The following is a 27,936-nucleotide window of genomic DNA, read 5'->3' on the forward strand; positions in this document are numbered from 1 at the left end:
ACTTCATTAAAATCCTAAAATAGTCTTGCTAGTTTGGAAAATACCCCAATATTTAAAATTTCCTAAAATGTAGCTCCCCTCCTACCTTTATAATGGAATACTGGATGATTTCAGTCAAAAGGCATTGTTATTACCATAAGAAAAATTCCTGCAAGAAAGCACTGTTGCCACTTTACTCATTATTGAAGTGTCCTTATGACTGTTGGAGGGAACAGGTAAGATGCCAGGGGAGGCAGAGAAAGAGAGATCAAAGTGTTTTTGTTTACTTCTTTGAAGTTTTGTAGTACCTACTGTTTACCATGCATACTTCTTGATTCAAGCTGAAAATTGGAATTCACCCATTTCTCTTTTCCTGTGTAAGATGCAGATGGGGCACATTTCGTTGACTCCATCAATCCCTGCCCCCACGCATTAGCACATGCACACGTATACCTAGCCAGTGGAAAAGAAAAAAGAGTTACTCACATTCATCCATTTTACAAAGATTTCCAGGCTGCAATGGGAGGGCTTTACCTCTCCCTGAAGGATGAATAAATAGGTAGCTTTACTGACAACCTGTTCACAGTCAAACTGCAGTGAAAACTGAGACCAAGGTCTTGCTCTACTGGCACTTAGAAGATCCAGTGCTGGCAACATGGAGAAGATAGTCATCTGCCTGATGGTCATCTTCTTGGGGACAGTGGCCCATAAATCAAGCTTCCAAGAGCAAGATCTTCTCTTGATTAGAATGCGTCAACTTATAGATATTGTTGATCAGCTTAAAAATTATGTGAATGACTTGGTAAGGCCATCTTTGTCAAAACAAAATTTAAATAATATTCTTCAATTAATATAAAAGGAGCATTTTGACTTATAAAAAATAACCCAGAACTAATTTTTTTTTTTTTTTTTTTTGCTTTAGGACCCTGAATCTCTGCCAGCTCCAGAAGATGTAAAGGTAAGACCAGTTGAATTTATTTGTGAAAATATATGTGGTACAAGTGTTTAAATCCAATTAAGAAAGGCATTAATATAATTATCTAGGAATCTACATAATTTCAATGAGTTTGGGGGTTTAATAGTTGGTAAAATAGTTATTCTTATTTTGGTCAAACATTCATTGATTCACCAACAAGCCAACCAATAAAATAACCTTTATACCTTATAAAATATTTTTTTATCTCCAACTATCTCTAAGAGTACTTTCAAGTAGTACTGTTGAGACAGAATAAGAAAACTATACTATAGTCAATTTCTGAACAATTTTTTAATTACATTTAAGAGCTAGTGCATGAAAGTTATTGAGTCCTCCTTTGCAAACCTATCTAAGAAATATAGACACACACCGGAAGAAGCAGAATTCACCTTTTAATAACAGAAAGAAAGAAAGAAAGAAAGAAAGAAAGAAAGAAAGAAAGAAAGAAAGAAAGAGAAAGAAAAAAGAACAAATTACAGGAAAAGCATGGAAAAACAGTAGAATTCCCATATACCTTGGCCTCAGTGGGTCTTGCCTTCGGCCTTTGGAGAGTTCTTTCAAGAGGACTATTTCCACAAACTCATCCCATTCTCTTAAGCCACTTAAATCCATTAAGTCCCAGGAAGAAAACATCTAGTGTTATAGTTTAAGAGTGCTGTGTGCTGATCTTTTCCTTAGTAACTTCGCTCTAATCTTCACGTCTGGTATCCTGAGGAGATAAATGCAATTGGGGAAATGTTTTCATTGTCACAGACCTTTAACTGAATACATTAGAGTTCCTATAAAAGTGCTACCAGTAATTAGGACACTGCAGAGGGGGAGACATGAAGATATATTGGAAAGAAAACAATTATCGTAAATGACTATGTGTAAAAGTTTAGAAAGTGAATGAGTCACAACTATTGCTTTTCTCTAAAATTCACTCTCTAGCTCTGAACCTAACCACTCTCATTTACTAGGTCCTTTTCTAATAAGCAGCATCTAAAATGAAAGTAGCATATTCAGCTTATTGGAAAGACTTCCAATAAGTGAGAATATTTCTTAATCATGACCTAAATATCAAAACATGCATTTTTAGCATCTCATGCATTTTGTCTAACTGTTGTGATTAGAGTCCTTTTGGACTAGCCCCGTCTGTAACTTGCAAAATGAGAAATAAGAAAGATTTCCCATTTTCTAACTTGAGTTGATCTTGTGGGTGCTTCCTTTGTTAAATATCTATGCTTTGTTAAAGATAGAGGTTTTTTTTTTTTTAATCTTACATCATAATGAGAGGATTTTGTCTCAGTGACACTGTTTCTATCTGATAATCTTCTCAAACAATGCTGGCTATGATACAAGTGAGTAATGTTGTAACTAAGATCTTTAAGCTATGCTGATACGCAAATTTAGGAAGAAAGAAAATAGTTCAAGGCCACAGTAGCATTATTTCAAGTTTTTCAGGGCTAGCATCAAAGCAGCTGTCGATTAGAAATTTGAAAAGATTAAAGTTTAAGGAAAATAAATTCATTTACATGTTGCATGTAAATATTGATAAATGTTGATTATCTCTGATCCCTAATTGGCCTTGCCAGGCATCAATCTCTTTCTAATTACATAACCAGTGGTCCTCAACTGGTAATGATTTTGCCACCTGAGAACATCTGACATTGTTTGGAGAAATTTTGGGTTGTCACAATTGTGGTATAGGGGAGTGGTTTCTATTGGCATCTAGTAGTGAGAGGTCAGAGATGCTACTAAAAATTCTAGAATGCATGGGACAGTCCTAACAACAAAGAATTATCTAGCCCAAAATGTCAATTGTGTTATTATTGAGAAACCTCAATTTAGACCTGGTTTGTGTGTGGGACAAAGGTAATCTTGCCCAAGACTTCATAGTGTGAGTGGCTAGGCCTTTCTGTGAGGAGAGGGGGAAAAAGTAGGTTAAAAATAAACTATAAGGAGGAAAATATTTTCAAATATTCAATTGCAAAACAACAAAGCCAAATGCACTCCCTTGCAAAAGCAGCATTTGACTGTTCTCTTTGTGACTCTTGCTTTTCACTTCTGTATTGCTCCCTCTATTCTGCAATATTAATGTAGGACATATAACTCTTCATGTTATCAAGCATTAGAGGATGAAGGAATCAAAGCCTTACCCTCCTAGTTTGCTGTCACTGAGACACAGCAAAGGAAAATAATTGTTATACTCCCAGATAGTGGTACTGTGCCTGCATATGGGTTCATCCTTAAACCCCATAAGTGACAGGGCATGGTGGCTGTCTGAAGCAAGGTTAATCTCTTCACTCCCCTTCTCAGTACATCCTCAAGGCGGTTATCAGGACACTTCCTCCACTTCTTTTCCTTTTTGAGGCTGCCTTTGATGTGCATCTGAAGCCAAATCCAGCAGCTACTTGTCCTGGACCACACATTGCCAGGCACCACTCTGCTACTTGCAGAAAGCACAAAGCAACACCACTGTTTACTGAGACCGGTGAACAAAGAAGGGTAGGAGAGACAGCACAGCATGTCAATATGGGTATCAGTATCCAGATGCCATTCAGGGGCTTTCAGAAAAGCTTTCTCAGGTATAAAATCTTTCATCAATGATCTTGACCATTCCTGGCAATATCAAGGGAGTTCTTTTGGTAGGGCCCCTATACTTCTTTGGAACATAACTTTCTTTCAACATACACATGTAAATGTTAACTCAGCAAAATGGGCTTCTGTGAGAAATGCTGGTTTCTCAGATCATCACGGATGAAGCAGTTAGTGTTTTCAGTTTCAGCTGGAAAATTTACCTCTTTAAATATGAATATTATTTTTTTCCAGTAAGTTAAGCCGGTTGTGGTCAAAAAGAAGAGAAAAGAAAAAACTTCAACAAACATGAACATGTGGTTTTCAAGGAAAAAAAAGTGCTATAATTAACATTTATAAATAGTTTCTATTAAATAAGCATTTTGGCAAACATGGAAAGGATATTACCTTGCCCTATGAGACAGGCAAGTTGCTCTGATATAAGGAAACCAGATAAGCTGGTTCTCGGCTTGTGGCTATGTATGCAAAGCAAACCTGATGGGGTTGTGTCTTAAAGATGCATGTTATTAATCAACATTCATATTGGGTAAGCATATGGGTTGGAAAATGCAAAGCAGGACAGATGCTATTTTCAGCTGATTGTCCATGAGAAGACTCAGGTAATTTTGTTATATATGGAACTGCCCTTGTAGGAACTTAGAAAGATGGAGGTTTCTGGTTATATGGCAGTGACTTCCATACACATTAGTGAAATGAGGATACAGCAACTGGAGTAGGGTGGGGTAGAGATAGAAGACCATAATATACACACATTTACTGAAAGAAAAAAGACACTTGGATGCAAATTCTTAGATCAGCATTAAAAGGTTTTCAATAAGTCAGTTTAAATTTTGTTCTTCCAATAAATTTCATTTTATTTTTAGTTTGATTTTTAAAATTTTTGACTTACTCACTACTCACTAGTTATTTGACTAAACTAAGAGAAAAGATTTTGATCCTTGTTCTGTCCACTTCTCCATTCTTTGAGACACTACCCTTAGTTTCTGAAAAACGGTCTTCCCTCCCATTTGTTGGGCAAGTTCCTTGACTCAAATTCTGTTCCTTGACTGCTTGATTCATGCAGAATCCTACTTTAATGGACCTAAGAGTGTGAATACGATTTTAGAAGAGTCATGTGTAGTCTGTGCAGGTGTATTGAATCTTAGATGTGGAATATGCCAACAAAAGTAGGTAGCCACTTCCTTTCCCCAAAGTAGGGGCTTTGACTCATTTACTTCATTTGTCAACTCCATACATATTTATTAAAGCAATAAGACATGATATGATGCCAGGTGTTGTACAAGATAAGATGCTGCTCAAGACATGTCACTGTTAGATGCTTCCAGTAAATTGTGGAAAGAAACAACAACAACAAAAAACAAATAGAAGAGATTATTAATTGGACTACCGCATATCTTACCCAAAGCTGCAACCAGTCAGTGTTAACTTTTAGAAAATTTTTTCTAAAACCAAACTCACAAAACACAAAGATCCTGCCCACCACCCGGACCTCAAATGCAATTAGAAATAGAGAGCTGTGGAAAGGTGAGGCTCCTTCCTCTTGCCTGCAAGGCAGGAATATATCCTCTCTTCCCTAATATAGGGTGAAATTTTACATCGCAGGACCTCCTTCTCTTCAGCCCAAACATTAATTAAGATGTGAATTCATTCCTCACTATCTGCAGGAATAAATGAAATCTAATACACTGTTGTAGAAATAGAAAAAGAGAATTGGGAAGGTCATTTTTACTTTCTGGATAACTTTTGTTTTGTTAACATATATATAAATAATTTCTCTTTCAGAGGCATTGTGAGCGGTCAGCTTTTTCATGTTTTCAGAAGGTCCAACTAAAGGCAGCAAACACAGGAGGCAATGAACAGATAATCAATGTATTAACTAAACAGCTGAAGAGGAAACTACCTCCCACAAATGCAGGCAGAAGACAGAAACACAGACCAGTAAGATTGTCATCTGTCATCTATTTTATTTGTATTTATTAATTATATCTTACATAACACACACACACATACACACACACACACACACACACACACACACACACACTTGTAGCTAGAGATTCCAGTGCCTTCCTTCCAGTTACATGTTATTTATGTATGGTGTGCTTTGAGAAATGGAGTCACCTCTTCCAAATCCACAGACTTGAAAGTGCCCAGAAATCCTATCAGAATTTGCTAAAAGTCCCTGGTAGCTGAAATGTTAATATAACTTCCCAAGGTGAGGAAGTCACTAGGTTGTGAATCCAACTGTGACCTAGGAGTTAAATATTTTTCTCTCATTATATGGTCACATATAACTTGTGTTCTTATTAACAGGACCTATATCTTAGCTTTCCTACAAGAAAAGAGATGGCCTACAAGAGACTAAGAAAAATCTCAAACTTTCCCTTCTTCTCTCAAAAAATATTATTATCCTATACAATCACAGAGTCAGTACTATATTTAAATAGATAGACCCCATTATTTGGCTGAAGAATTTTAATAGTCCTTAGTGGGGAGGAAGGACAGAGGGAGAGGGAGAAGCAGACTCTCCACTGAGCAGGGAGCCTGACAGGCAGCTTGATCCCAGGACCCTGATATCATGACCTGAGCTAAATGCAGATGCTTAACCAACTAAGCCACCCAGGTGTCCCTCCAAAATATTTTTTTAAATCAGTCCTCTTTTCTTCCAAGGAATTTCACATATGATTCAAATGAAATCTTAATGACATTATCAAGATGATTTTTGTTTCCTTTAATTGCTTAGCCAGGTGCACTGTGAAGAGTATTGCTTTAAAACTTTCCTAAGAAAGAAAGGAGCCAGTCAGTAACAGACTCATGAAATGGCAGTGCTGGAACTGAACTTAGAACTATTTAGTTAAGCACCTTCATTTGGTAGATGGGAAAATGAGACCTAAAGAGCCTAAGTGATTTGTCCCAAGCCCCACAAACACTAAGTGGCAGAATGAGAACTACAACTTATATCTCTTATCTTTTGGTCAAATGCTCTCACCACCTCAAATTGGCTTAGAGATGCTGAATACTAAACAATAGCCTGGTGTTCAGTCTCTCAAAAGGAATAAGGATAAAGGAGAAAATCTAGAATTTTTTTATTTTTTTAAGACTCCGTTTATTTATTCATGAGAGACAGAGAGAGAGAGAGAGAGAGAGAGAGAGAGGCAGAGACATAGGCAGAGGGAGAAGCAGGCTCCATGCAGGGAGCCCGATGTGGGACTCGAGCCCAGGACCCCAGGATCACACCCTGGGCCAAAGGCAGACACTCAACTGCTCAACTGCTGAGCCACTCAGGCATCCCTAGAATTTTTTTAAAAAGAAATATAAGTGGGCAATACACATATAAAAATTGTTCAGTCTCCCTATAATCAAATCAATGCAATGTAAGGAAATCCTGCTTCTTTCCAATTTTTAACAATACTCAACAATAGTAAGAATGGTTTGCATGAATAGAAGCATACTTTTTTTTTACAATATATATTGAGACAAAAATCTTTATTTCTTTAATTTAGTAATTCTACTTCCAGAAATTTATCAAATAAAATAAAGATGCATACAAAAGTTATTCAGAAATGTCCTTGCAGCATTGTATACAATAGTGAAAAGTTAGAACAATCTACGTGTCCAAAAATAGTAATAGTTTGATCCAATGTTGGAATACAAAGCAACCATGATGTATCATATTTTTGAAGAATATTTAACATATAGGAAATGCTTGTGATACGCTGAGTGTAAATAAAGCAAATTACCAACCATTGTAGATAACATATATGCAAAGAAAAAAAAAACATTACTGGAAGGATATACATCAAAAGATTGCAGTGGTGATCTCTGAGGATGGGATTACAAATGATTTTTCTCATTGTTTTTTTCCTGAACAATTTTATGCACACCTGAGTTTTTTCAGTGGACATGAATTATATCTCTAATTAGAAAAAAAATTTTAATTGAACATTTTATTAAATAGGAAAAATGTTTTAAAGAAGAATTGTTGCTTTTTCATTGATTTCTAGGCATGCCCCTCATGTGATTCTTATGAGAAAGCACCACCCAAAGAATTCCTAGAAAGACTGAAATCACTCATCCAAAAGGTATGTAACTGAAATTATATTTGATTTTCTACTTCATATTTATTTATCCAGATTGCTGCTTATATTTATGTTACTCATGGTATATTATTTTCACAGATGATTCATCAACATCTCTCCTAGAACACATGAGATATGAAGGTTCCTGAGGATCTAACTTGAAGCTGGACACTATATTACATACTCTAATACAGTAGTGAAACTCACTTCTTGGTATTCTAAATGGAGGAGTACAACATATTAGTGATGGGGGAAAAGACTCAGATAACTGTTCAAAGTCAGGATTATTTCCCCTTAATTACTATGCAATACTTCAGTTTGATTCACATGCTCTGTTTGGTCAAAGCTTGAAAAAGCTTTCTACTCAATTAGAGTTTGACTTCCTATGTTATGGATTTCTATGGTTTCTAAAGTTTTTACTTTATATTATTGCCCAACTATGACATTCCTTTATTAGGAGAGAAGCTTAAAATTTTTAACCAAAAATGTAGTTTGGGAATTTATTGATCTTATTTTTGTCTTGATCTTGATTACAAGAATGAGGTCTCTAAGGATCATAACTTAAAAGTTATTTACCTTCTATTCAAGCTGAAATACAGAAGCATAGGGTCAAGATAAAAAGTTGGTCTTTATTCTTTTAAGGAAACAAAAGTGGAGTGTTAAAAATGTATATCTGAAGAGTTTACTTTTTATCTCAGAATACCTAACATATAAATATATAGTTTATTTATGTGCCAGGGGATAGCTTTACTAGATGGCTACAAAAAGTCTTATTCCTTTATTGAGATTTATAAAAAAATATTTAAATGCTATAGATATGAATGTATTTATGGAATACACTCTTTAGTCTTTTTTTTTCCTTAAGTGGGTTTAACAGTGTCTTTCCCAGTTCAAGTCCCTTATAAGCTAATATTTTAAGCTTGTGGAAATGGCAATTAAAACCTATAGAGGGACATACATCAGGTGGTTTTCTGGAACAATATATATTTTTAAAAAGTCTTATAGCTCTCATCTCAAATTGTTATAATGATTGTGTGGGAGCAAGCTAGTAACTCCAAATGTCAGTCACTTTCCTTCCTTCCTTTCTTTTCCTTCTTCTTTTAAAAGTGACAGTTTGTTCTTGCATGCTTTGCATTAAAACAAATTTAATCACTTATATGAGATCAAAATCAGGAGACAAATCAAGAGGCCAAGACTCCTGTCCTAATAGAAAACAGACTTCTGCATAAACATTCCAATCTTTCAACCATGGATAGTAAAAATAAACAACCTGCTTTAACTGCCATTTCATATCAACTCCAGTAGAGTTTATTTAAATATGAAGTTAAAAACTCTAGAAAAATAAAATGTTTGCTAGAATGTTATAAGCTATTTGAGAATCTCTTATTGTTAAAATGGCTGTGAATGTGCAAGAGGATGTGGGATGGGAAACACTGTATGTCCTGAGAAGAAAAAATTATCTACTTAAAAGTATTTTAAAAACAAGTACAGAAAAATTCATAGTTCTAAAAGCTATATTAGCCATCAATGATTTTATCAACTCTCGATGAAATGTTGTATCATCAGAAACAAGGTATTCTGTTTTAAAATTTTCAAATGTTATTACAGAGGGATTGATCATGTAAACAGTAATGATGAAAACATGCATATAAAGCCTACCCATATGTCAAATGGTGCCAGATTGTTGGGATAAAAGTAGAAAGCAGCCATAAAGTTGACTAGGGAAGGATGAAGTCTGTTATTTCTTGTTTCTGGCTTTATAGTTGTTGACTTCTTTGACACTGTGATTTTTATATTTAAAATAATGTATTTATTTTGGTGTGTTTACTCTTAAAATCTCTGTTCTAATCCTTTGACCAGAGATTCTATCTTAAAAGTAAAAATAATTAAATGGGGGTGCTGGTTAAGAGCCTTCACTAAACTGAGTTTGAGGACTCAGGTAAAGATCTAGCAACACCCCAAGAAAAGCACTGCATTGGAATAAACAAGATGAAGAAGACTTGAACAGCTCCATCTTCACTGCTCTGTGTTCAAGGCTTAATCAGCTCTCACAGGGGATATAAGGCTTACCTAAAAACATTACTTTCACCTATGGATGGTGATACAGGAAGCCTGAAATCTTACTGGCTGTGAAATCATGGTCACTTGCTTAAATTTTGGGGGTTTCCATTTCCTTATCTGTAGAATGAGGGTGTTGAACTGAATCTCTAAGGTCTATTCTGCCTTTTTTAGAGCTTTATACACGTGTCTATGAGTCTCTAAGGTTCTGGATACTCTTATGGGAACATCTGACCATACTTTTGAGTAAAACTTTTACTGAATCTGATATTTAGTTGCACAATCTTATTCAAAAGCACTTGTAGCAACACTCACTGCAGGAACAAAAAAGATGTTCCAAAAAAAAAAAAAAAAAGGAAGTAAGGAAGAAAAGAAAGATAGAAAAACATTGCAGTAGGTCATGGAAATTCAGGGAAAATTAATCATGATTTTTACTATTGTAGCTGAAAGTGTCTTCTTCGGACGCTTGTATAAAATTGTAGCATTATTATTCTATATTATTGCTCTGTTGTATTTACATTTGCATCTGAGAATTTAGTTTTAATACGAACTATGTACTTTATAACTTAATAATTATTTATTATATATTTGGTTTTAAATGTTTATGTTCATGGCTTCTTATTTAAGACTTGATCATATTAAATACTTCCGGGTCAGTACAACTGTCTTCTGTGATTCCCTGGAAATCCTTAATTCAATAGCCTTAGCAGAAAATAAAATCCTTAGTTTCTGAGCATATTGTTTTTATATGTATATTACAAAGACAATCTTTCCTTACGTACTTCACTGAAATGGAACCTTTCACTCCTGTATCTACTTCAAGGATACCACTTCCTTTTGCAGCTCTCCCAAATGTATGGCAGGTCCTGGAGGAGTTGAAGATATCCTCCCTAATGCCGTTATGTGTACACTCTTGTGTAAAAATCTTTCCTGCTTTGACATTTACCCCGTTTAGCTTTTCTATCCCCTTACTTGTTATTGATGACTGTCATCTCCTTGTCACTCCTTTATCTTTACTGGGGAGTTAGGCGTGTTTTTTCCCTTGAATCCAACTTCTGCCATCATTTTGGGTAACTTGAGTGCCCATGGGGAAGATTCCACCATCACTGCAACTTTCCAGAACCTTACCAACCTCAGTTCCAAACACCTGCATCTTTTATCCCATCATCATCCCATTCCCATGGCCATGTGCCAGAGTTTATTGCCTCAAACTGTTCTCTGTATGAGATCCTTACATATACAAAGCCATTATCTGCTAGTCTCTTAGTTCTCAAACTTCCCTACTTCTACCCCTCTGTCTCAAGACCCCATCACGACAGCCAGGCCTTTGCCCCTCACCATTCTCTCAGTTTACTAATTCCCCTTTGTCTCCACAGAGCTTAGGCCCCTGATCAATCCTTTGAACGTCAGCCCCAGCAATCTTCTCAAGCTGCCTACAAACTGCCTACCTAGCCGTTCTAACCTAGGTCCCCTATTCTAGCTTCAAATACAAGATCTCGCTCCTCATCTTTGGGGACACTTTCAACTTCCCTATCTGGCCTACTAGAGTTACTTTCTCACTTCAAGCATAGCTCTGAACACTCATCTGCTTTCCACCACTTATCTGCCTTCACCTTTTGTAGTTCACAGGTTAGTCCAGGTGTAGCCTCACCAAATGTGGAGGGGAAAGATTTGGAACTCACAGTTAAGCTCCTTGAAAGAGTAGTCTCTACATGTGTCTATACTCCCTCAACTTCTATCCATTCATCAAATCACGATAGTCTGATTTCTAACATCCTATATCCTATCACTGTATCAAACTTGACCTTTGTTAGGCCAAGGATGACCTTCAAATTACCCAACTCACAAATGTGTCTAAGTCCTTATCTTATGTGATCTTATCATGGCTTTTGTTACCTTTAATCATTCTCTCTTTTCCTTCTTTGACTCTGGAGGGCCCTCCTCCTGGTTCTTGTCTTACCTCTCTTACTACACAATGTCAGTTGTTGGTTTGCTTTCTTGTATCCTCCCCTTAGAATCTGATGTTCCTCAGCATTCTGTCCTGGACACTTTTTCATTTTAAACCTCTTCCCCCAATAGTCCAGTGGATTCTTGGTGTTCTAAATACCCCCCTGTATGTTGTTGACCCACAAATCTATAGATAAAGGTCAGACTTCTCTGTTAATTCCCAGTCCCCTATATTCAACTTCTCCCTGAAGATTTCCATCTTTATCCTCCAAGCCCTTCATCTCAACATGCCAAAATTGATCTCATCACCTTTCCCACTTTCATAACCTCCTTTATTTTTCAGTGTTCTCTAATCTTAATGGGAAAGAATCTCCAGCCTCCCAGTCTCTGCCTTCTCTCTCATTCACTATAACCAACTGGTCATTAGACCCTGCTATTACTATCTCTTAAGTACATCCTTTCTTTTCTATGCCCTCTGCCATCATCTTAATGCAGGCTCTCAGCAATGGTTACAACTTTCTGTTGGGTTTCTGGACTCCTGCCTTCACCTCTCTCCAATTTATCTCTGCACAGTCACTAGAATACCTTATAAAATGTAATTCTGAACAATCACAGTGTCTCTTTTTGGAAAGCCCTTCACTGGTTCTTCTTTGGAGTAAAGCCTAGGCTTAAAGCTGGGCATTTAAGACCCTTAATCATCTGCTCCACTCAGCTCCCAGCCTCTCTTCACCTTGAACTTCAAAATTCCAGCCAGTCCAATCTGCTTGTAGTTTCCCGGACACACCGTGCTGTTTCATTTCTCTGTGTCTTTGTACTTGCAGTGTCTTCTCCCTGGAATATTGCTCAACACTCAGAAAACCCCTGATGCATCTGTCAATATTCAACATAGTTATCACTTCCTCCAGAAGGATTTCCATGACCATCTTCTTCTATCTCTGTAACAATATTAATCTCTTCCCACTTTTAGAACTTGATCATACTTTGGTTGTTAGTTTTAATGTGGTATACACACATTTATTGACTGATACATCTGTTTCCCTTTCCAGAACATAAGTCTCTTTGGTAGAAGAAATTGCTAGTACAGTGCCTCACATATAGTCGATAATATACAGTAGAAAACAAATGTTTACAAAATTGAATTGAACCAAATACAAAATACATAATTGTGAACTGAAATTTTCCTTGACATCTCTTTCTCTTACCCATTGAATCCAGTTATCAGCAAAGACAGTCATCTCTGTTTTCAAAATATCTCTAGAAGCCAACCACCTGTCACCATCTCCAGCTTCCACCTTATTCAACACCACCACAATCTCTCAGAGGACTGTAATACTTTCCTAAATAGTTTTCCTGATTTTGTTCTTGCTCCTTACCAATTTGCAACAAGCAACTTGAAAGATCTTTTAAAACACCAGAGTATGTCACCCTTAGTTCAAATGGCTCCCACCTCATTTAGGATAAAGCCTGAGTCCTACAACAGGCCTACATGGTCATGTCTCCTCTACAGCCCTCATCTCTCTGACCTCATTTTCACTCTTCTTATTCAACTCAAGCCACATTGGTATTCTTTCCTGTCTCCAAGAACACTGCCCACCTAGGGCAGTTGCACTTTTTGTTTTCCTCTGTTTGTAATGTTCTCCTGCCAAACGTCCACATGGTCCATTTCCTCCTGTCCTTCATGTCCTTCCTCAACCAGGTCTTCTCTGACTACCATCCTCTTTTAAATTGGAGCTCTCCTAAACACCACTGTTTTATTTTTCTCCATAGCACTTACCACCCTCATATGTATTTTAATAATTTATGTGTTTATTGTCTCTGTCTCCCACCACAATGTTAGCTTAATATGGGCAGAGATTTTTTGTTTGTTGCTTTCACTGCCATGTAATTGGCACCTAAAACAATGCTTTGAACATAGAATGAAGTCACAAAAATTTTTTAGAAAGAATTGGTGGGTTCTACATACTATAGCTGGCATTGGAGCTCACCCACAAGGTTTTGTCCCCTTATTTTTTAAAAATTTAAACTCAATTAGCCACTACATTTCTTTCAGATGTAGTGTTCAATAATTTATCAGTTGTGTGTAACACCCATTGCTCCCCACATCACATGCCCTCCTTAATGCCCATCACCCAATTACCCCATCCTCTCCCGCACCTCCCCTTCATCAACTCTCAGTTTGTTTCCTATAGTTAAGAGTCCCTCATGGTGCAAGGTTCTCCCTCTCTGGTAACTTCCCATTCAGTTTTCCCTCCCTTCCCCTATGATTCTCTGTGCTGTTTCTTATATTCCATATATGAGTGAAACCATATGATAGTCATCCTTCTCTGATTGACTTATTTCACATAAAGCATAATACCTTTTAGTTCCATCCAGGTCATTGTAAATGGTAAGTATTCATCCTTTCTGATGGCTGAGTAATTTCCGTTATATCTATATCTATATCTATATCTATATCTATCTATATCTATATCTATATATCTCACATCTTTGTCCATTCATCTCTCAGTGAACATTTTGGCTCTTTCCACAGTTTGGCAATTGTCCCATAGCGTTTTAATTCCCAACACACAGGTTGCCTTTTCTTTATTATCCAAGTTGTGTACTATTGAATTTTTTCTTTCATAGCTTCTCCTTCATCTCTGGGTATTTTATACCTCCTGCAAATTTACCCCCATCCTCTTATCAAATGTGACCACACCTCTTCTATATTTTCCAAATGCTATCCTTTCTCCTTTTATAAAAATAGAAAGTTCAAAGCATCCACAAAACCCCTTGTCTCTAGAAGTATCTTTTTCAATCTTCCTTCATGATATTATTTTCAAGAAAGTCCCTTTTATGTTACAAATTATTTTATTCACTTTAAAAAATTTTTCCTTTATTCATTCATTCTGAATGAGATGATAAAGTGCTCTGGAGAAAGACAAGCAGAGAAAGGGTATGGGTGGGGGCATGTGTGAGGCAGATGAAGAAAAAAAATGTTTAAGGTTTATTTTTTGAAAGAGAGAGAGTGGGGGGAGGGGCAGAAGGAGGGAATCCTCAAGGAGATTCCCTGCTGAGTGTGGAGCCTGACACCAGGCTCCATCTCAAGATCCATGAGATCATTACCTGAGCCAAAACCAGGAGTGAGACACCCAAAGGACTGAGTCACCCAGGAGCCCTTCTGGAGAAAATTTTAAGTAGGATGAAAGACTACTTATATCCTATATATCCAGTGGAATCTTTTGTTACTTCCAGTGTGTTTAATGGGTAATAATACAAAAGTGAGCAGCAGTCACATGAAAGATAATTTTTTAAGGTACAGTGTTGAAATGGACTTAGTTCAAATTAATCATCAAACAAATGTCAACAAATTGGCAAATGGTTCTCAGTTCTGGCATGCATCATAGTCATCTTTAGAGCTTATACCAAAAAAAAAAAAAAAGGTACATTATTGTGCTTGTAATTTTGTAGTATATATCATCTCTGTCTTCTAGCCATAATATGTCAGCATTACTTTGATTCATTCAGTGGTTCTCAGTCCTGACTACAAACTAGAATTACCTGGAGAGTTTTAAAAGCATGGAGAGAGAAACCGTTGGCTAAGTGATAACAGGGAGGAAGGGAAGGGAAGGGAAGGGAAGGGAAGGAAGGAAGGGGAAAAACAGAGCACTTGCCACAACGGTAGATAATATTCTAGATTTTGGTACCTCAGTCAAAAATAACGTTTTTAAAAATTGTATTTTTAAAATGGCTCTGGTCATTACAGTCTTCCTATTAGGCTGAGAGATGGCTGATTTCAAAAAGAAACGTTTGTGTTGCTGTGGTTTTTCCCTCTATAATATTAATTCAAGCAATTTCCCAAATATAACTTACAAGGGAGAAAGAGAGAAAATGAGAGATAGGAGAGGAGAGGAGAGGAGAGGAGAGAAGAGGAGGGGAGAGGAGAAGGTGGAAGGGAGAGGGAGGGGGGAAGGAAAAAAATAGTAAATATCCTTGGTCGGTGGTCAGGTTTTCCCAGAAGTAGAGCCTGAATCCAGAATTCTGGTGCAAGTGGCTTACTAAGCAAATGCCCCCAGAGAAACCAGGAAGGGCATGTGGAAGCCAGGATTGAGAAGGGGGAAATCGAGGCCTGGCTGTAAATTCAGGTGAAGTCTCAGATTCTACTTGATCCTGCAAGATGCACTGGAGCCTAGATTACACATGAGTTGTTAGTTCTGCCTGGAGACAAAGGAACTAGGTTTTGTATTCCCACAACTACTCTTTTTGTCTGTGGAACTTCAGTACAGATGTGAGGCTGCTCCAGGGCCCAAGGTCCATCCTCTGAGTGTCCCAAGAACAAGCGGCCATCAAAGCACACAGATGGGATGAGTGCGTAGAACTGATGGAAAGGATCCAAATGTATCTGAACACGCACCAACTCTGTCTGTTACAGTGAGAGTGAATTTTTTTTCTTTTGGAAGTTTATTTTCTAAGATAAGAAGAAGGCTTAGGCAAAGATTAATTTTATTATCAAAACAGGTAGTTTTAGGAAAGTTAGGATATATTTGTGCATATGTAATTAAATAGAATTATGTATATATTTATTATGTATATATTTATTATGTATATATTTTACATAGGTTAATTCCTTTTGGGGGCCACAATTTAATTTTCAAAATCCCACTTTACCTAAAGAAGCCTAGTTTTGGAGAGAAATGTATTTGTAGCACAAAGAGTGAGTGCTCAAGGTCAATAATACAACACCACTGATGTAGACCCCACGTCCTGAATACCAACAGGAACTGCTTCCCTCATTACCACTCCCACCCAAGACAGCCATCATTCCCATACTGAAAACAGAAAAGATTTTCTCTGATAAGATATTTATATTCTTAGAACACAGGGCAGTTGATGGATTTCAAGCTTCTAGTAAGTCTCCCTATTGCTTTTTTTTTTTTTTTTTTGACTCGGAACCAATCGTTTCTTGAAGGGTCCCTTGGGAGCAATGCCATTGTATATGGAATTAAAACATTTATATATGCTGATAGATAAATCCATCTTGAAAAGAGAAAAGTGTGGGCAGCCCGGTGGCTCAGCGGTTTAGTGCTGCCTTCAGCTCAGGGCGTGATCCTGGAGACCCAGGATCAAGTCCCATGACGGGGTCCCTGCATGGAGCCTGCTTCTGCTTCTGCCTCTGCCTCTGCCTGTGTCTCTGTCTCTCTGTCTCTCTGTCTCTCTCTCTCTGTGTCTCTCATGAATAAATAAATCTTAAAAAAAAAAAAAAAGTGTTCGGAGCTGGTCACTCTGAAAAGGGTGCAGAAGGAAAGGGTGCGGCCAGGATGGAAACAGAATCATCCACAAAATGGTGAGTGGAAGAGTGTTCAGTGTTGTCTGGTGGTTTTTCCAGTATGCTAAGTCACTGATGAGGAGAGAACCAAATAGCATTAGAATTTGAAGTAGAAGTGTCATGCTACATTTGTACTGAAGCTATTCCTGTGGGATCAAAACCTGTTGTACTTGAGTTGTGACCATGAGCATATTCACTGTGGGTCATAAAGAGAATTTACTTATATGTTAGTAGTACCTCTTACTTTCCCAGCAGAAGCTTTTCACTGAGGATGGCCTTTCAAAAAGATACCGTTTAAAGAAGAGGACATGCTGCCACCTATTGAAACTGCAAATACACACCGACACCCAAATTCTAAAATGTCAGGATCCTGTGAAAAGCAAATGATATTAACTCTAAAAGATTTTCTCAGCTCTTTCAGTCTTGGACTTTATGAAAATTTTTACTACTGAGATACTTTATAAAAGGAGCTTCAGTACCAGGAAAACCATTTCTCTTAGGACCTACAGAACTCAGTGTGAACAAAAATGGGAGTGCTTGAAACCTGTTCTGGTATCATTAGCTGATATCCTGCTCATACAGAAATATCTGAAATGAGACCTTGCAGGATCCTTAAACAGGCATAATGCCAGGCCACTAGATCCCAGTAAAGTAACAGTAATCTAGTTGGGGTCCTTTTAGGAGTTCTTAGCCAGGACATTGTCAACCTTTATCCTTTGCTTAGGATGAAGCCAGAAATACACTGCAGATTTCCCCACCTGTGAAATAGTTGTAAAATTCAAGCATCTTCCGTAACATAGAGTGCTCATAAAGATAAAGGACCTAAGGCATGGAAGTGCCTTATAAAGTGTTTACACATTTGATAATATAGGAGCTTGTTTCAGACTTATTCTGCCACTAGTGACAATTAGTTTGTGCTGAATTCCTATTTACCTCATTCTGCTTGGGAATTTCTCTCATGACAAATAGCTCAAGACAGAACCTCTTTTTTTATAACCTTGACCTCATTGAACTGTATTTTATATAATTTTATTTTTCATTTTATTTTTTAAAGATTTTATTTATTTATTTGACAGAAGAGAGAGAGAGAACACGAATGAATGAACAGAAGGAACAGTAGGTAGAGGGAGACGGAGATGCAGGGCTTGATTCCAGGACCCTGGGATCATGACCTGATCCAAAGGCAGATGCTTAACCAGCTGAGCCACCCAGGTGCCCTGACCTGTATTTTAATATGCAGCTTCCTAATAATAAAAAAAATGCTCCAGTGGTTGCCACAGAAGAAAGATTTGAGGTTGCAGCACTTTTTTTTATAAATTTATTTTTTCTCCTTTCCCCTTTATTCCCTTTCACTATTTTTTATATTCCCCAAATGAATGAGACCATATAATGTTTGTCCTTCTCCGATTGACTTATTTCACTCAGCATAATCCCCTCCAGTTCCATCCACGTCGAAGCAAATGGTGGGTATTTGTCGTTTCTAATGGCTGAGTAATATTCCATTGTATACATAAACCACATCTTCTTTATCCATTCATCTTTCGATGGACACTGAGGCTCCTCCCACAGTTTGGCTATTGTGGACATTGCTGCTAGAAACATGGGGGTGCAGGTGTCCCGGCGTTTCATGGCATCTGTATCTTTGGGGTAAATCCCCAGCAGTGCAATTGCTGGGTCATGGGGCAGATCTATTTTTAACTCTTTGAGGAACCTCCACACAGTTTTCCAGAGTGGGAGGTTGCAGCACTTTAATCAAACAGGTCAATTAAATCTTTTTCTAATGTTCCCTCCCTTCAAAAGTTTATTTTCTGCATAATACAACTCTTCTCAATATAGTATCAGTGTTTTAACCAATTCTATATCATTTTGCTTTTCTCATTTCCCATTTCTGCCCTCCTCATCAGGTCTAGACTAATGATGGCTCAGATATTCTGGCCTCTATTGCTTCTACTTTTAGTGCTAAAACTTCTTTTTCCATATTGAGGAGCAACACATAAATCAACAAAGAACTCAAATCCTTTGTTTTGTCTGTCTAGCATCAGTTTGCCTCCTCTGGTATTAGAATCCCTCTTTTTCTTTAGGAATCCCTGTTTGACCAACTCTTAGTCCTTGTTGTCAACTGGGGCTGGTCTCACCTCCTCTCCACTCCAGGGTTGGGAATCATAACACAAGCCAGAGCATGAAGAAGTCCTCCTGTGACTTTTGTTGTAATTATTTAGAAAGAAATGTTTTCCTACAGGGGTTGCTAAGCTGATGGGATTTAGGCCGGAGCTGCCAGTGGTTATCTCTGTCACTCTTTGGGAAGTGCTTTCTGGGCACAGAGAAGCAGAGTAAGTAAGAGGGAGGGAGACAGATTGTGCCTGAAGGTTCACCACTAAACCTTATTATGTGAGTCAATAAATTTCCTTTTATATTTAACCTAGTTTCTTTTTTTTTTTAATTTTTATTTATTTATGATAGTCACAGAGAGAGAAAGAGAGAGGCAGAGACATAGGCAGAGGGAGAAGCAGGCTCCATGCACCAGGAGTCCGACGTGGGATTCAATCCCGGGTCTCCAGGATCGCGCCCTTGGCCAAAGGCAGGCGCCAAACCGCTGCGCCACCCAGGGATCCCTTAACCTAGTTTCAATAGTATTTCTGTCACTATGACTGGAAGAGCTTTAAATTCATAGATCCCTCAATCCTAGCACTTTAAATTACCTTACTCTCCATTTTTTTCTCATGTGGAATCCACAGCAGCTTCATAGACCTGGGAAATCTATTTGGGCTGGACTAAATATTATTTATATGTATCCCTTCTACAAGAGTGAGAAGGGCCATGGCCCAAAACAAACTAAAAGAAGCTCACCTTAACAAAATGTAAAAATCAAGCCTACATAAATTCAAATGATGAGCCAGTCGTTTAAATGCTTATTATAACAAATATCAACATTTTCTACAGAAAGACAGCAGACTACAGAGTCTCTACAATGCATAATACATAATATCAATAAAAAATTAGTAGACATGCAAAAAAATAAAAAAATGTTATCCAAACTCAAGAGAAAAAGTATTCAAGAGAAACAGACTCCAGGATAATTCAAATATCTGTATTAGCAAACAACCTTAAAGCAACTATTATAAACATGTTTAAGGACTTAGGGGAAAATGGCCACAATGACTGATTAGCTTAGAATTTCATTAGGAACATAGAAACTATAAAAATGATGGAAATTATAAAACCAGGAAGTATAATATCAGAAGTAAAACATTCATTGCATGGAAAAAAATTCATTCTTAAATTTTCTTTCTCCATGTTCCTCAAGTGGGATAAGCTCAAATATTTATCTATAAGTTGAAGAATGAACAGAACCTTGGGGACATATAAAACAATATCAACTGGTCTAATATGTGAAATTGGAGTCCCAGAAGGAGAGAAGAGGGATAATTGAGCAGAAAAAAAATTTATAGGAATAGTGGCTAAAATTTATCTAAATTAGGTGAAAAACGTTAACTTACAAATCTAAGAAGCTTAGAGGATCTCAAGCAGTATAAAGACAAAACCACATTCTACACACTACAGACAAACTGCTACAGCCAAAGAGAGTGATATCTTTGAAAGCATCAGTGGGCATGGCAGAGGAATGAAAATAAGAATACTGTCTGATTCTCATCAGAAATAAGAAATATAGAAGACAATGAAGAAAATATTTTTAACATGCTTCAAAAAATGTCAACCCAAAATTCTATACCCCAAAAATGTCAAAAATGAAGAAAAAACGAAGGCATTTCTAAAAGCCTATAGAATTCCTATAAGAACTTTTAAAAGTTCTTCAAACTAAGAAATGACAGCAGATGGAAACTCAAATATAGAGGAAGGAATTAAGATTCTTGGAAATGGCAGATGTGTAGATAAACATAATATCTTTTTTTCTTATTATTTCTTTCAAAGACAAGTATCTGTTCAATGTGAAAAACAAAACATTTTATTGTGGAAATTATAAAAAAATATGACAACAATAGCATACAAGATGGTGTGATAGCAAATTTAATCATATTGTACAGGGTCCTTAAATTTAACACATAATGGTATAATACTAACTCTACAGCGACTATGATGCTGTAATCTTAGTAACAGCTAGAAAGGATTAAAAAGGAATAGCTAAAAATTAGGGAAATTATAATGGAATAGTAAAAATATTTAATTAACTTTTAGAAAGGCAGGGGAGAAGATAAAAAAATCAGATGGGGGAAAGAGAAACACATAGAAAAAAGAGAGAATTAAATCCAACCATATGTAACTAATTACACTAAATTCTTTATTTAAAAGTAGAGACTTAAAAAAAAGTGGAGACAGCATAAAAAAAATAAGACACAACTTAAAGGCTTTCTACAAGAGACATACTGTAAATATATAAGAATAAGTTCTAAGTAAAGGGATAGGACAAGATATGCAATAAAAAAATAATTATAATAAAACGTTGGGCCTATGTTAATGTTAGACAAAATAGATTTAAAAACACGAAGCATTACCAGTAGAAGAGATGAACATTTCATAATTATAAAAAGATCACTTCATCAGGAAGATATAATAATTATAAATGTGTGTGCATCTAAATAGAGCTTCAAAATAAATGAAGCAAATATAGAGAAAACTAAAGGGACAAATAGAAATATCCACAGTTATAATGGGAGATTTTGAGACACTTTTTAGTAATTGATAGAACACTGAATATACAGTATATTTTAATAACATTATCAACCAACTTGATCTGACTAGTATTCAAGTTAAACAACAACTTCAAGTTAAAAATACACACTCCTTTTAAGTTTGCATGGAAGTTACCAAAATAGGCCATATGCTTGGCCAAATCAATCTCAATAAATTTCAAAATCTGAATATATATTTATATATTTTTAAACCACAAGAAATTACTATTTTTTAAAGATTTTATTTATTTATTTATTTGAGAGAAAGAGATAGAGTGCAAGAGAGCACAAGCACGGGGAGCAGCAGAGGGAGAGAGAGGAAGAAGCAGGCAGCAGGGAGCTCTATACAGGGCTCTATCCTAGGACCCTGGGATCACGACCTGACCTAAAGGCAGACACTTAACCAGCTGAGCCACCTAGCTGCCCCTAAACCACATGAAATTAAATTAGAGTCATTACTACTGAGATATCCCAATAAACCCTAAATATTTAGAAATTAAGAAACAGACTTATAAATAACTCATGAATCAAAGAAGAAATAGGAAGTATTAGAAAATATTTTTAATTAGTAATAATAAAAACACAAAAAATCAAAATTGTGGGATGTATCTAAAGCAGTACTAAAAACTATAGTTGTGGGGTCCTAGGAGTCCTAGGATCAAGCCCCAAGTTGAGTAAGTCAGCTTCTCCTTCTCCTCTCCCTCTGTGATCTCTCTCACTCTCATTCTCTCTCAAATAAATAAATAAATAAAATATTTTTAAAAATACATAGTTTTTAGTACTATATGCTTGTATTAGACAATAAAAAGGTCTAAAATTAAGATTGCACTTTAAAAACAAGCAAGGCTGATGAACAAAAAAAGAAAATGTAGACAGCTAATATAAATAAAAGAAGAAACATTACTACAGCTTCTATAGACATTATAACAAATCAGTATTATTTTTAAAAATTTGTATTAATAAATTCTAAAAATGAAATGAAATGGAAAAATTCCTTAAAACATAAATTTACCAAAATGGACACAAGGAACAAGAGAATAGCTGAAGAGGTCTATCTCTACTAAAAAAAATAAAATGCAAGGATGCCTGGGTGGCTTAGTTGGTTAAGTGTCTGACTCTTGATTTCAGAGCCATGATCTCAGAGTCCTGGGATGGGCCCTGAGTTGGCTTCTCCACTCTGCGTGTAGTTTGCTTGAGAATTCTCTTCCTGTCCTTCTGCCCCCCCCCCCCCATTCACATGTGCACGCATGCATGCTCTCTCTCTCTCTCAAATAAAAAAATAAATCTTAAAAAAAAGAAATGGAATTCATAATAAAAACATATCTCACAAAAAACCTTACAGGTCCAGATGGCTTCCCTAAGTGAATTCTATCATTTATGGAAGAAATGATGTCAAGTTATACAAACTCTCAGAAAACAGAGGATGAGGAAACACTTCCAAACTCATTTTATGAGACCAGCATTCTGATACCAAAGTTTAAGAGACATCTTTTGAGAAAAGAAATCTCATGGACCAATATCCTTCATAAACATAGTTACAAAAAATGCTTTAAAATTGGCACATTTTTATCCAGAAACACATAAAACTTTATTACTGCATGACCAACTGTAATTCATGCAAAGAATGAAAGGATTGTTTAACATACAAAAATCAATCAATGTAATCTACATATTAATAGAATAAAAGAAAAAGCCAAGTATCACTTCAATGGATGCAGAAAAAGCATCTGATATAATTTAATACCTATTCATGATTTAACAACAACAAAGAATTTCTCCAAACTAAAATAGAAAAAAAACTTCCTTAGTCTGATAAAAAGCAGTTTTTTAAAAACGGACTGCTAACATCAAACTTAATTATCAACTATTAAATTCTTAATATTTAAGATCAGGAGCAAAACAAGATGTCTACTCTCACTTTTATTCAAAATTGTTTCAGAAGTCCAAAAAAGTGTAATAAGGTGACAAAAGATGCAGGAAGTATAAATATTGGAAAGAAGAAAGAAAACTTTCTATTTACAGAGGACATGATTATATAGAAAGCCCCATGGAGTTGAAAAAACTACTATAGTTAAATTTATCAAGATCTCAATATATAAAGCCAATATACAAAATCAATTATATATATACCAACAACAAAAACTGAGAAATGAAAATTTTTTAATCTTATTCATAATACTATCAAAATTAGAAAATACTTAGCAATATATTTCATAAAAGATATGCAGAACCTCTAAAAGCTACAAAACATTGCTGAGAGAAATTTGAAAAGATCTCAATAAATGAAGAAGTAGATTATGTTCATGGATTAGAAAGATTGAATATTACCGAGTCAATTTTCCCCAAAATTCAATTCAAACTTCAATTCATTTCAAAATTCTATAAATTCAGTATAATTATGATCACACTTGCAATTCCAACAGGCATTGTTTTTGGTAGAAGTTGATTCTAAAATACCCAGAAATGCAAAATAGAAATGCAAAATACCTAGATTAACCAAAATAGTCTTGAGGAACAAAGGTGAAGTCTGAATAATCTGAATTCTAGACTTACACACAGTTACAACAATTAAGACAATATGGTATTGGGTGTAAACATAAATAAATAGATTAAAGGAATAGACTAAAGCTCCCCAAAAGACCCATAAATATGGACAAAAGAGTTTATGCCATATGATTCTATTTATATAAAGTTTAAGAACAGGAAAAAACCTAATCCGTGGTGATAGAAATTAGAAGAATGGTTGTCTATGCAGGGGTGGGGAGTGGAGTAGAGGTGGACTGAGAGGGAGCATGAGGGAATTTTCTATGTCTCAACTGGGGTAGAGATTACGTGAATGTGTATAAGTTTATTAAAACTCCTTGAATTAGAAATTTAAGATCTGTGCATTTCACTGTATTCAAACATCCCTGAATAAATAAAAGCTATAATTGGAGCTAGGGGGCAGTAAAAAGGCTTCCAGGAAGAGATAGATGTTTAAAGAACAAGTAAGAGTTGCCCAGGTGAAGGATGGAAGGAGATTGTAAGTAGACAGTGTGACCCTTGGAAAAGGTACAGAAGTGTGACACTGCACAATGCCTTTAGGGGGAGGGCCTGGGAGACAGAAGTCTGGAAAAGGAAGTAGGGGCCAAATTAGAAAGGGCTTTGCAATTAAGCTTGAAGTTCAATCCTGAAAGCCAGGGGAAGCCACTGAGGCATTTTTTTTTTGTTGTTGGCAAGATCAAACTAAGAGTAGTGTAGGGGGTGGGTGTGAAGGGACTCATCCAGGGTCAGGGAAGTTGAACTCTAAAGTGGCACTAGATAAGAAAGAGTGACGATTCCAGCCAAGACGGAGAGAGAGGCCTGTAGAGAGATAGAAAACTTTAAGTGGTAGTAAAGAAATAGAATCTACAAGTTTAATGTAGGTGTGGATTCCAGAATGGGTGAGAAGGGGATAACAAGGTTTCAGAGGAAATCTGAATCTCATTTTCCGATTAGTCTGTCTTTAGCTTTGAAGAGTTGATGGCAAACAGGGTACTAAGGTAGGAGTTGTAAGCAAAAACTAGATGACAATTGGGTTTCTCAAATTATCTATAATGTCAATTAAAAAGGAAAGACTTAGCAAACCGTTTCGTCTTATAAAGATCAAGGTCTTTTAAGGTGAAAGAAAGAACTTTGCTGTAATACAAAAAAATGTCTAATTTATTGCCAACCCTCCGCCCCCCCAAAAAACAATGGTCAAATAAAGCTAACATTTATTGAATACTTACTATGTACCGAGCACTGTGTGAGGCACATCTTATGCATTATCTTGATGAATCCTGGCACCAACTCTAAGAGACTGGTATAAAAATTGTCCTATTTTTCAGAATAAGAACTAAGATTTCCTGAGATCCTTCAGCTTGTTATTGGCGAGGCAGGATCTAACCATGCACTGATATCTGCCTCTGATCACCTGTGAAAGGGTGTTAGTGCCAAGAAAACCAGATGTTTCCATTTTTTAATCTCATAACTGTCCATAATTTGGAGGCAGAAAGGTGGGGAGATTGTTGAAGAAGAGCCAGAATTGGAAAGGGATAAGGAGATTTGTTCTTTCTCAACTGAAACATTCCTATGGAGTTAAACAGCAGAATGTAAGAGATAATAAAAACCTATTGTTATGGTCTGAATTATGTCCCCCCTCCCAAATCCATATGTTGAACTCCTAACTACCTCGGGCCTTGTACCTCAGAATGTGACTATATTTGGAGACAGGGTCTTGAACAAGGTGATTACACTAAAAGAAGTAATAAATTAAAAATCAGGTAAGCCCTAATCCAATCTAACTGATGTCCTTATAAAAGGAGACTCTGATGCATGTACGCAGCGAAAAGACCCTGTGAGGACACATTGAGAAGGCAACCATCTCTGCAAGCTAAGGAGAGAGGCTTCAGAAGAAACCAAACCTGCCAATACCTTGATGTTGGACTTCCAGCCTCCAAAACTGTGAGAAAATACAGTTCTGTTGTTTAAGCCACCCAGTCTGTGATACTTTGTTATGACAGCTCTAGCTGACTCCAACTGTCCACTCATATTTCTTTGTTCAACTATATTACATACTAAGCTCAAGAGAGACATAAAGCACTAAACAAGATATATTACCTTATCTCCTACAGAGAAAAATGGGTGAAGAACAATTATAGCATATGGGGAAAAGTGTTCTGACAGCTTTATGTTCAATTTAGGGCATCAGATCAAGTGTCCTGTGGGAAGTGACATTTACCTTGCAGTCTTAAAGACTTGCAGAAATTACCAGTTCTAGAAGGGAGTTTAGGAACCTGGCACCATGGACATTTTGGGCCAGATAATCATTTGTAGTGAGGGCTTGCCTTGTGCATTATAGGACATTTAGTAGTATTCCGGGTCTCTATCCCTTAGATGCCATTCATAGCCCCACCACAAGTTGTGACAACCCAAAATGTCTCCAGACATTGCCAACTGTCTCTTGAGAGGCAAAATTGGTCTAGAGGTTTGGTATTAGTTTCTAAGCAAAGGACATAGCATGGAATCAGACCAAAGATAGGATGGCCATTCAGGAGCCTGCAACCCTCTCATTTTATAAATGAGATACTAAGGCTCAGAAAAACTCAGTTCCTTATGCAAGGCTATGAACTGGTCAGTGTAACCAGAAGCAGCAGTGGATGTAGTGGGGGTAAATGCAAATCCAGAAGAAATCTTTAATATGAAGTTTATCTCTCTCTGCATGTGTATTTATGTTTTTAAAGAAATATCAAGCTCTTGCCTACTGCAACATTTGAGACTATGGGGTTCCAATATGTTAAAGGTTTATTTTCTAGCACCAGGAGTCATGACTGGATGAGTAAGTAGTAAACTAGGACTAGCTGTTGGACTAAACCTGAAACAATAGCAAATATGATGCTATTTACATCTCAAATTTATATCTTGGTGACTAATAGGTAGCCAGTAACTGTGGATGAGGGTGTTTTTGGTAGGCAGATGCTAAACACCAGAAATTGCAGCTAGCATTGCCATTTCTTCCTGTAATAGGAAGCAGCCTACAGACCTGGGCCTGGTGGTGGGACAGTCCACTGTGGCAAGAGGTGTTGTTAAGAAAATATCTTAATAATGGTCAGTGTAAACACTACAACTCACTAGCAAAATTGTTTTCATTTGCTTAAAATTATATCTAGGGGCAGCCCCAGTGGTGCAGCGGTTTAGCGCTGCCTGCAGCCTGGGGTGTGATCCTGGAGACCCAGGATCGAGTCCCACATTGGGCTTCCTGCATGGAGCCTGCTTCTCCCTCTGCCTGTGTCTCTGCCTCTCTCTTCGCTCTCTCTGAATGAATAAATAAATAAATCTTAAAAAAAAAAATTATATCTAAGCATAAGCAACAGTTAATGATCCAACAAACATGACCTGTTCTCCCAGGCTCACAAGTAATGGTCAATTTTGCCTGGTGCTAGGGGATACTTGGCATTTCCTACTGAAACACAGAGCTTCACAAGGCGTTTACAAAGACAACATGAAGAGTCCTCTCTCATTGCTATGGAAGGTGAAGGCAGGACATACACCGGCCTCGATATCAGGATTCCTTTTTTGGGATCTAACTGAAAAATATCTCCTGTAAGAAGCCTTGGATGGTCACTTTGGACCTTGTGCTGTCATCACCTCCTCCTCCTCAGTCCTTATGTAGACTGTCTTGTCTAAGTCAGGAGGCACTCAACAAGTGTTGAGAAGAATGAGGCTTTCTGGTGTGTCTCCCAGTCCTGGTAGAAGCCTCTTCTTTCCTTTGTATTCTCTCTCCACCCTGCCATCCCATTCCTCCTGTCAGTGTCCCACTCACCACTG

General features: G+C 36.8%; 1 protein-coding gene and 1 long non-coding RNA gene across 10 annotated transcripts in view; one reads left to right on the forward strand and one right to left on the reverse strand.

Annotated features, from left to right (window-relative positions):
* Window positions 1-27,936, reverse strand: part of LOC140611720 (uncharacterized) — a 117,992-nt gene that overhangs the window by 31,801 nt on the left and 58,255 nt on the right. For 6 of the 9 annotated variants that reach the window (XR_012012862.1, XR_012012863.1, XR_012012867.1 and 3 more), the window contains 2 exons: window positions 1,470-1,664; window positions 292-432 (listed from right to left, as the gene is read on the reverse strand). This is a non-coding gene — a long non-coding RNA (uncharacterized lncRNA). Of the gene's footprint in view, window positions 1-287; window positions 433-1,469; window positions 1,665-27,936 lie in introns of all 9 variants that reach the window. The other 3 variants (XR_012012865.1, XR_012012866.1, XR_012012864.1) reach the window with 2 other exon arrangements.
* On the forward strand, window positions 434-10,214 carry IL21 (interleukin 21). Its single transcript, XM_072788511.1, has 5 exons — window positions 434-781; window positions 902-937; window positions 5,315-5,470; window positions 7,537-7,614; window positions 7,711-10,214. The coding sequence occupies exons 1-5, from the start codon at window positions 635-637 to the stop codon at window positions 7,732-7,734; spliced, it is 441 nt and encodes a 146-aa protein (XP_072644612.1). The 5' UTR covers window positions 434-634; the 3' UTR covers window positions 7,735-10,214.

The sequence above is a fragment of the Canis lupus genome, chromosome 20 (assembly GCF_048164855.1).
Source record: "Canis lupus baileyi chromosome 20, mCanLup2.hap1, whole genome shotgun sequence".
In the NCBI taxonomy this organism is placed as follows: domain Eukaryota; kingdom Metazoa; phylum Chordata; class Mammalia; order Carnivora; family Canidae; genus Canis; species Canis lupus.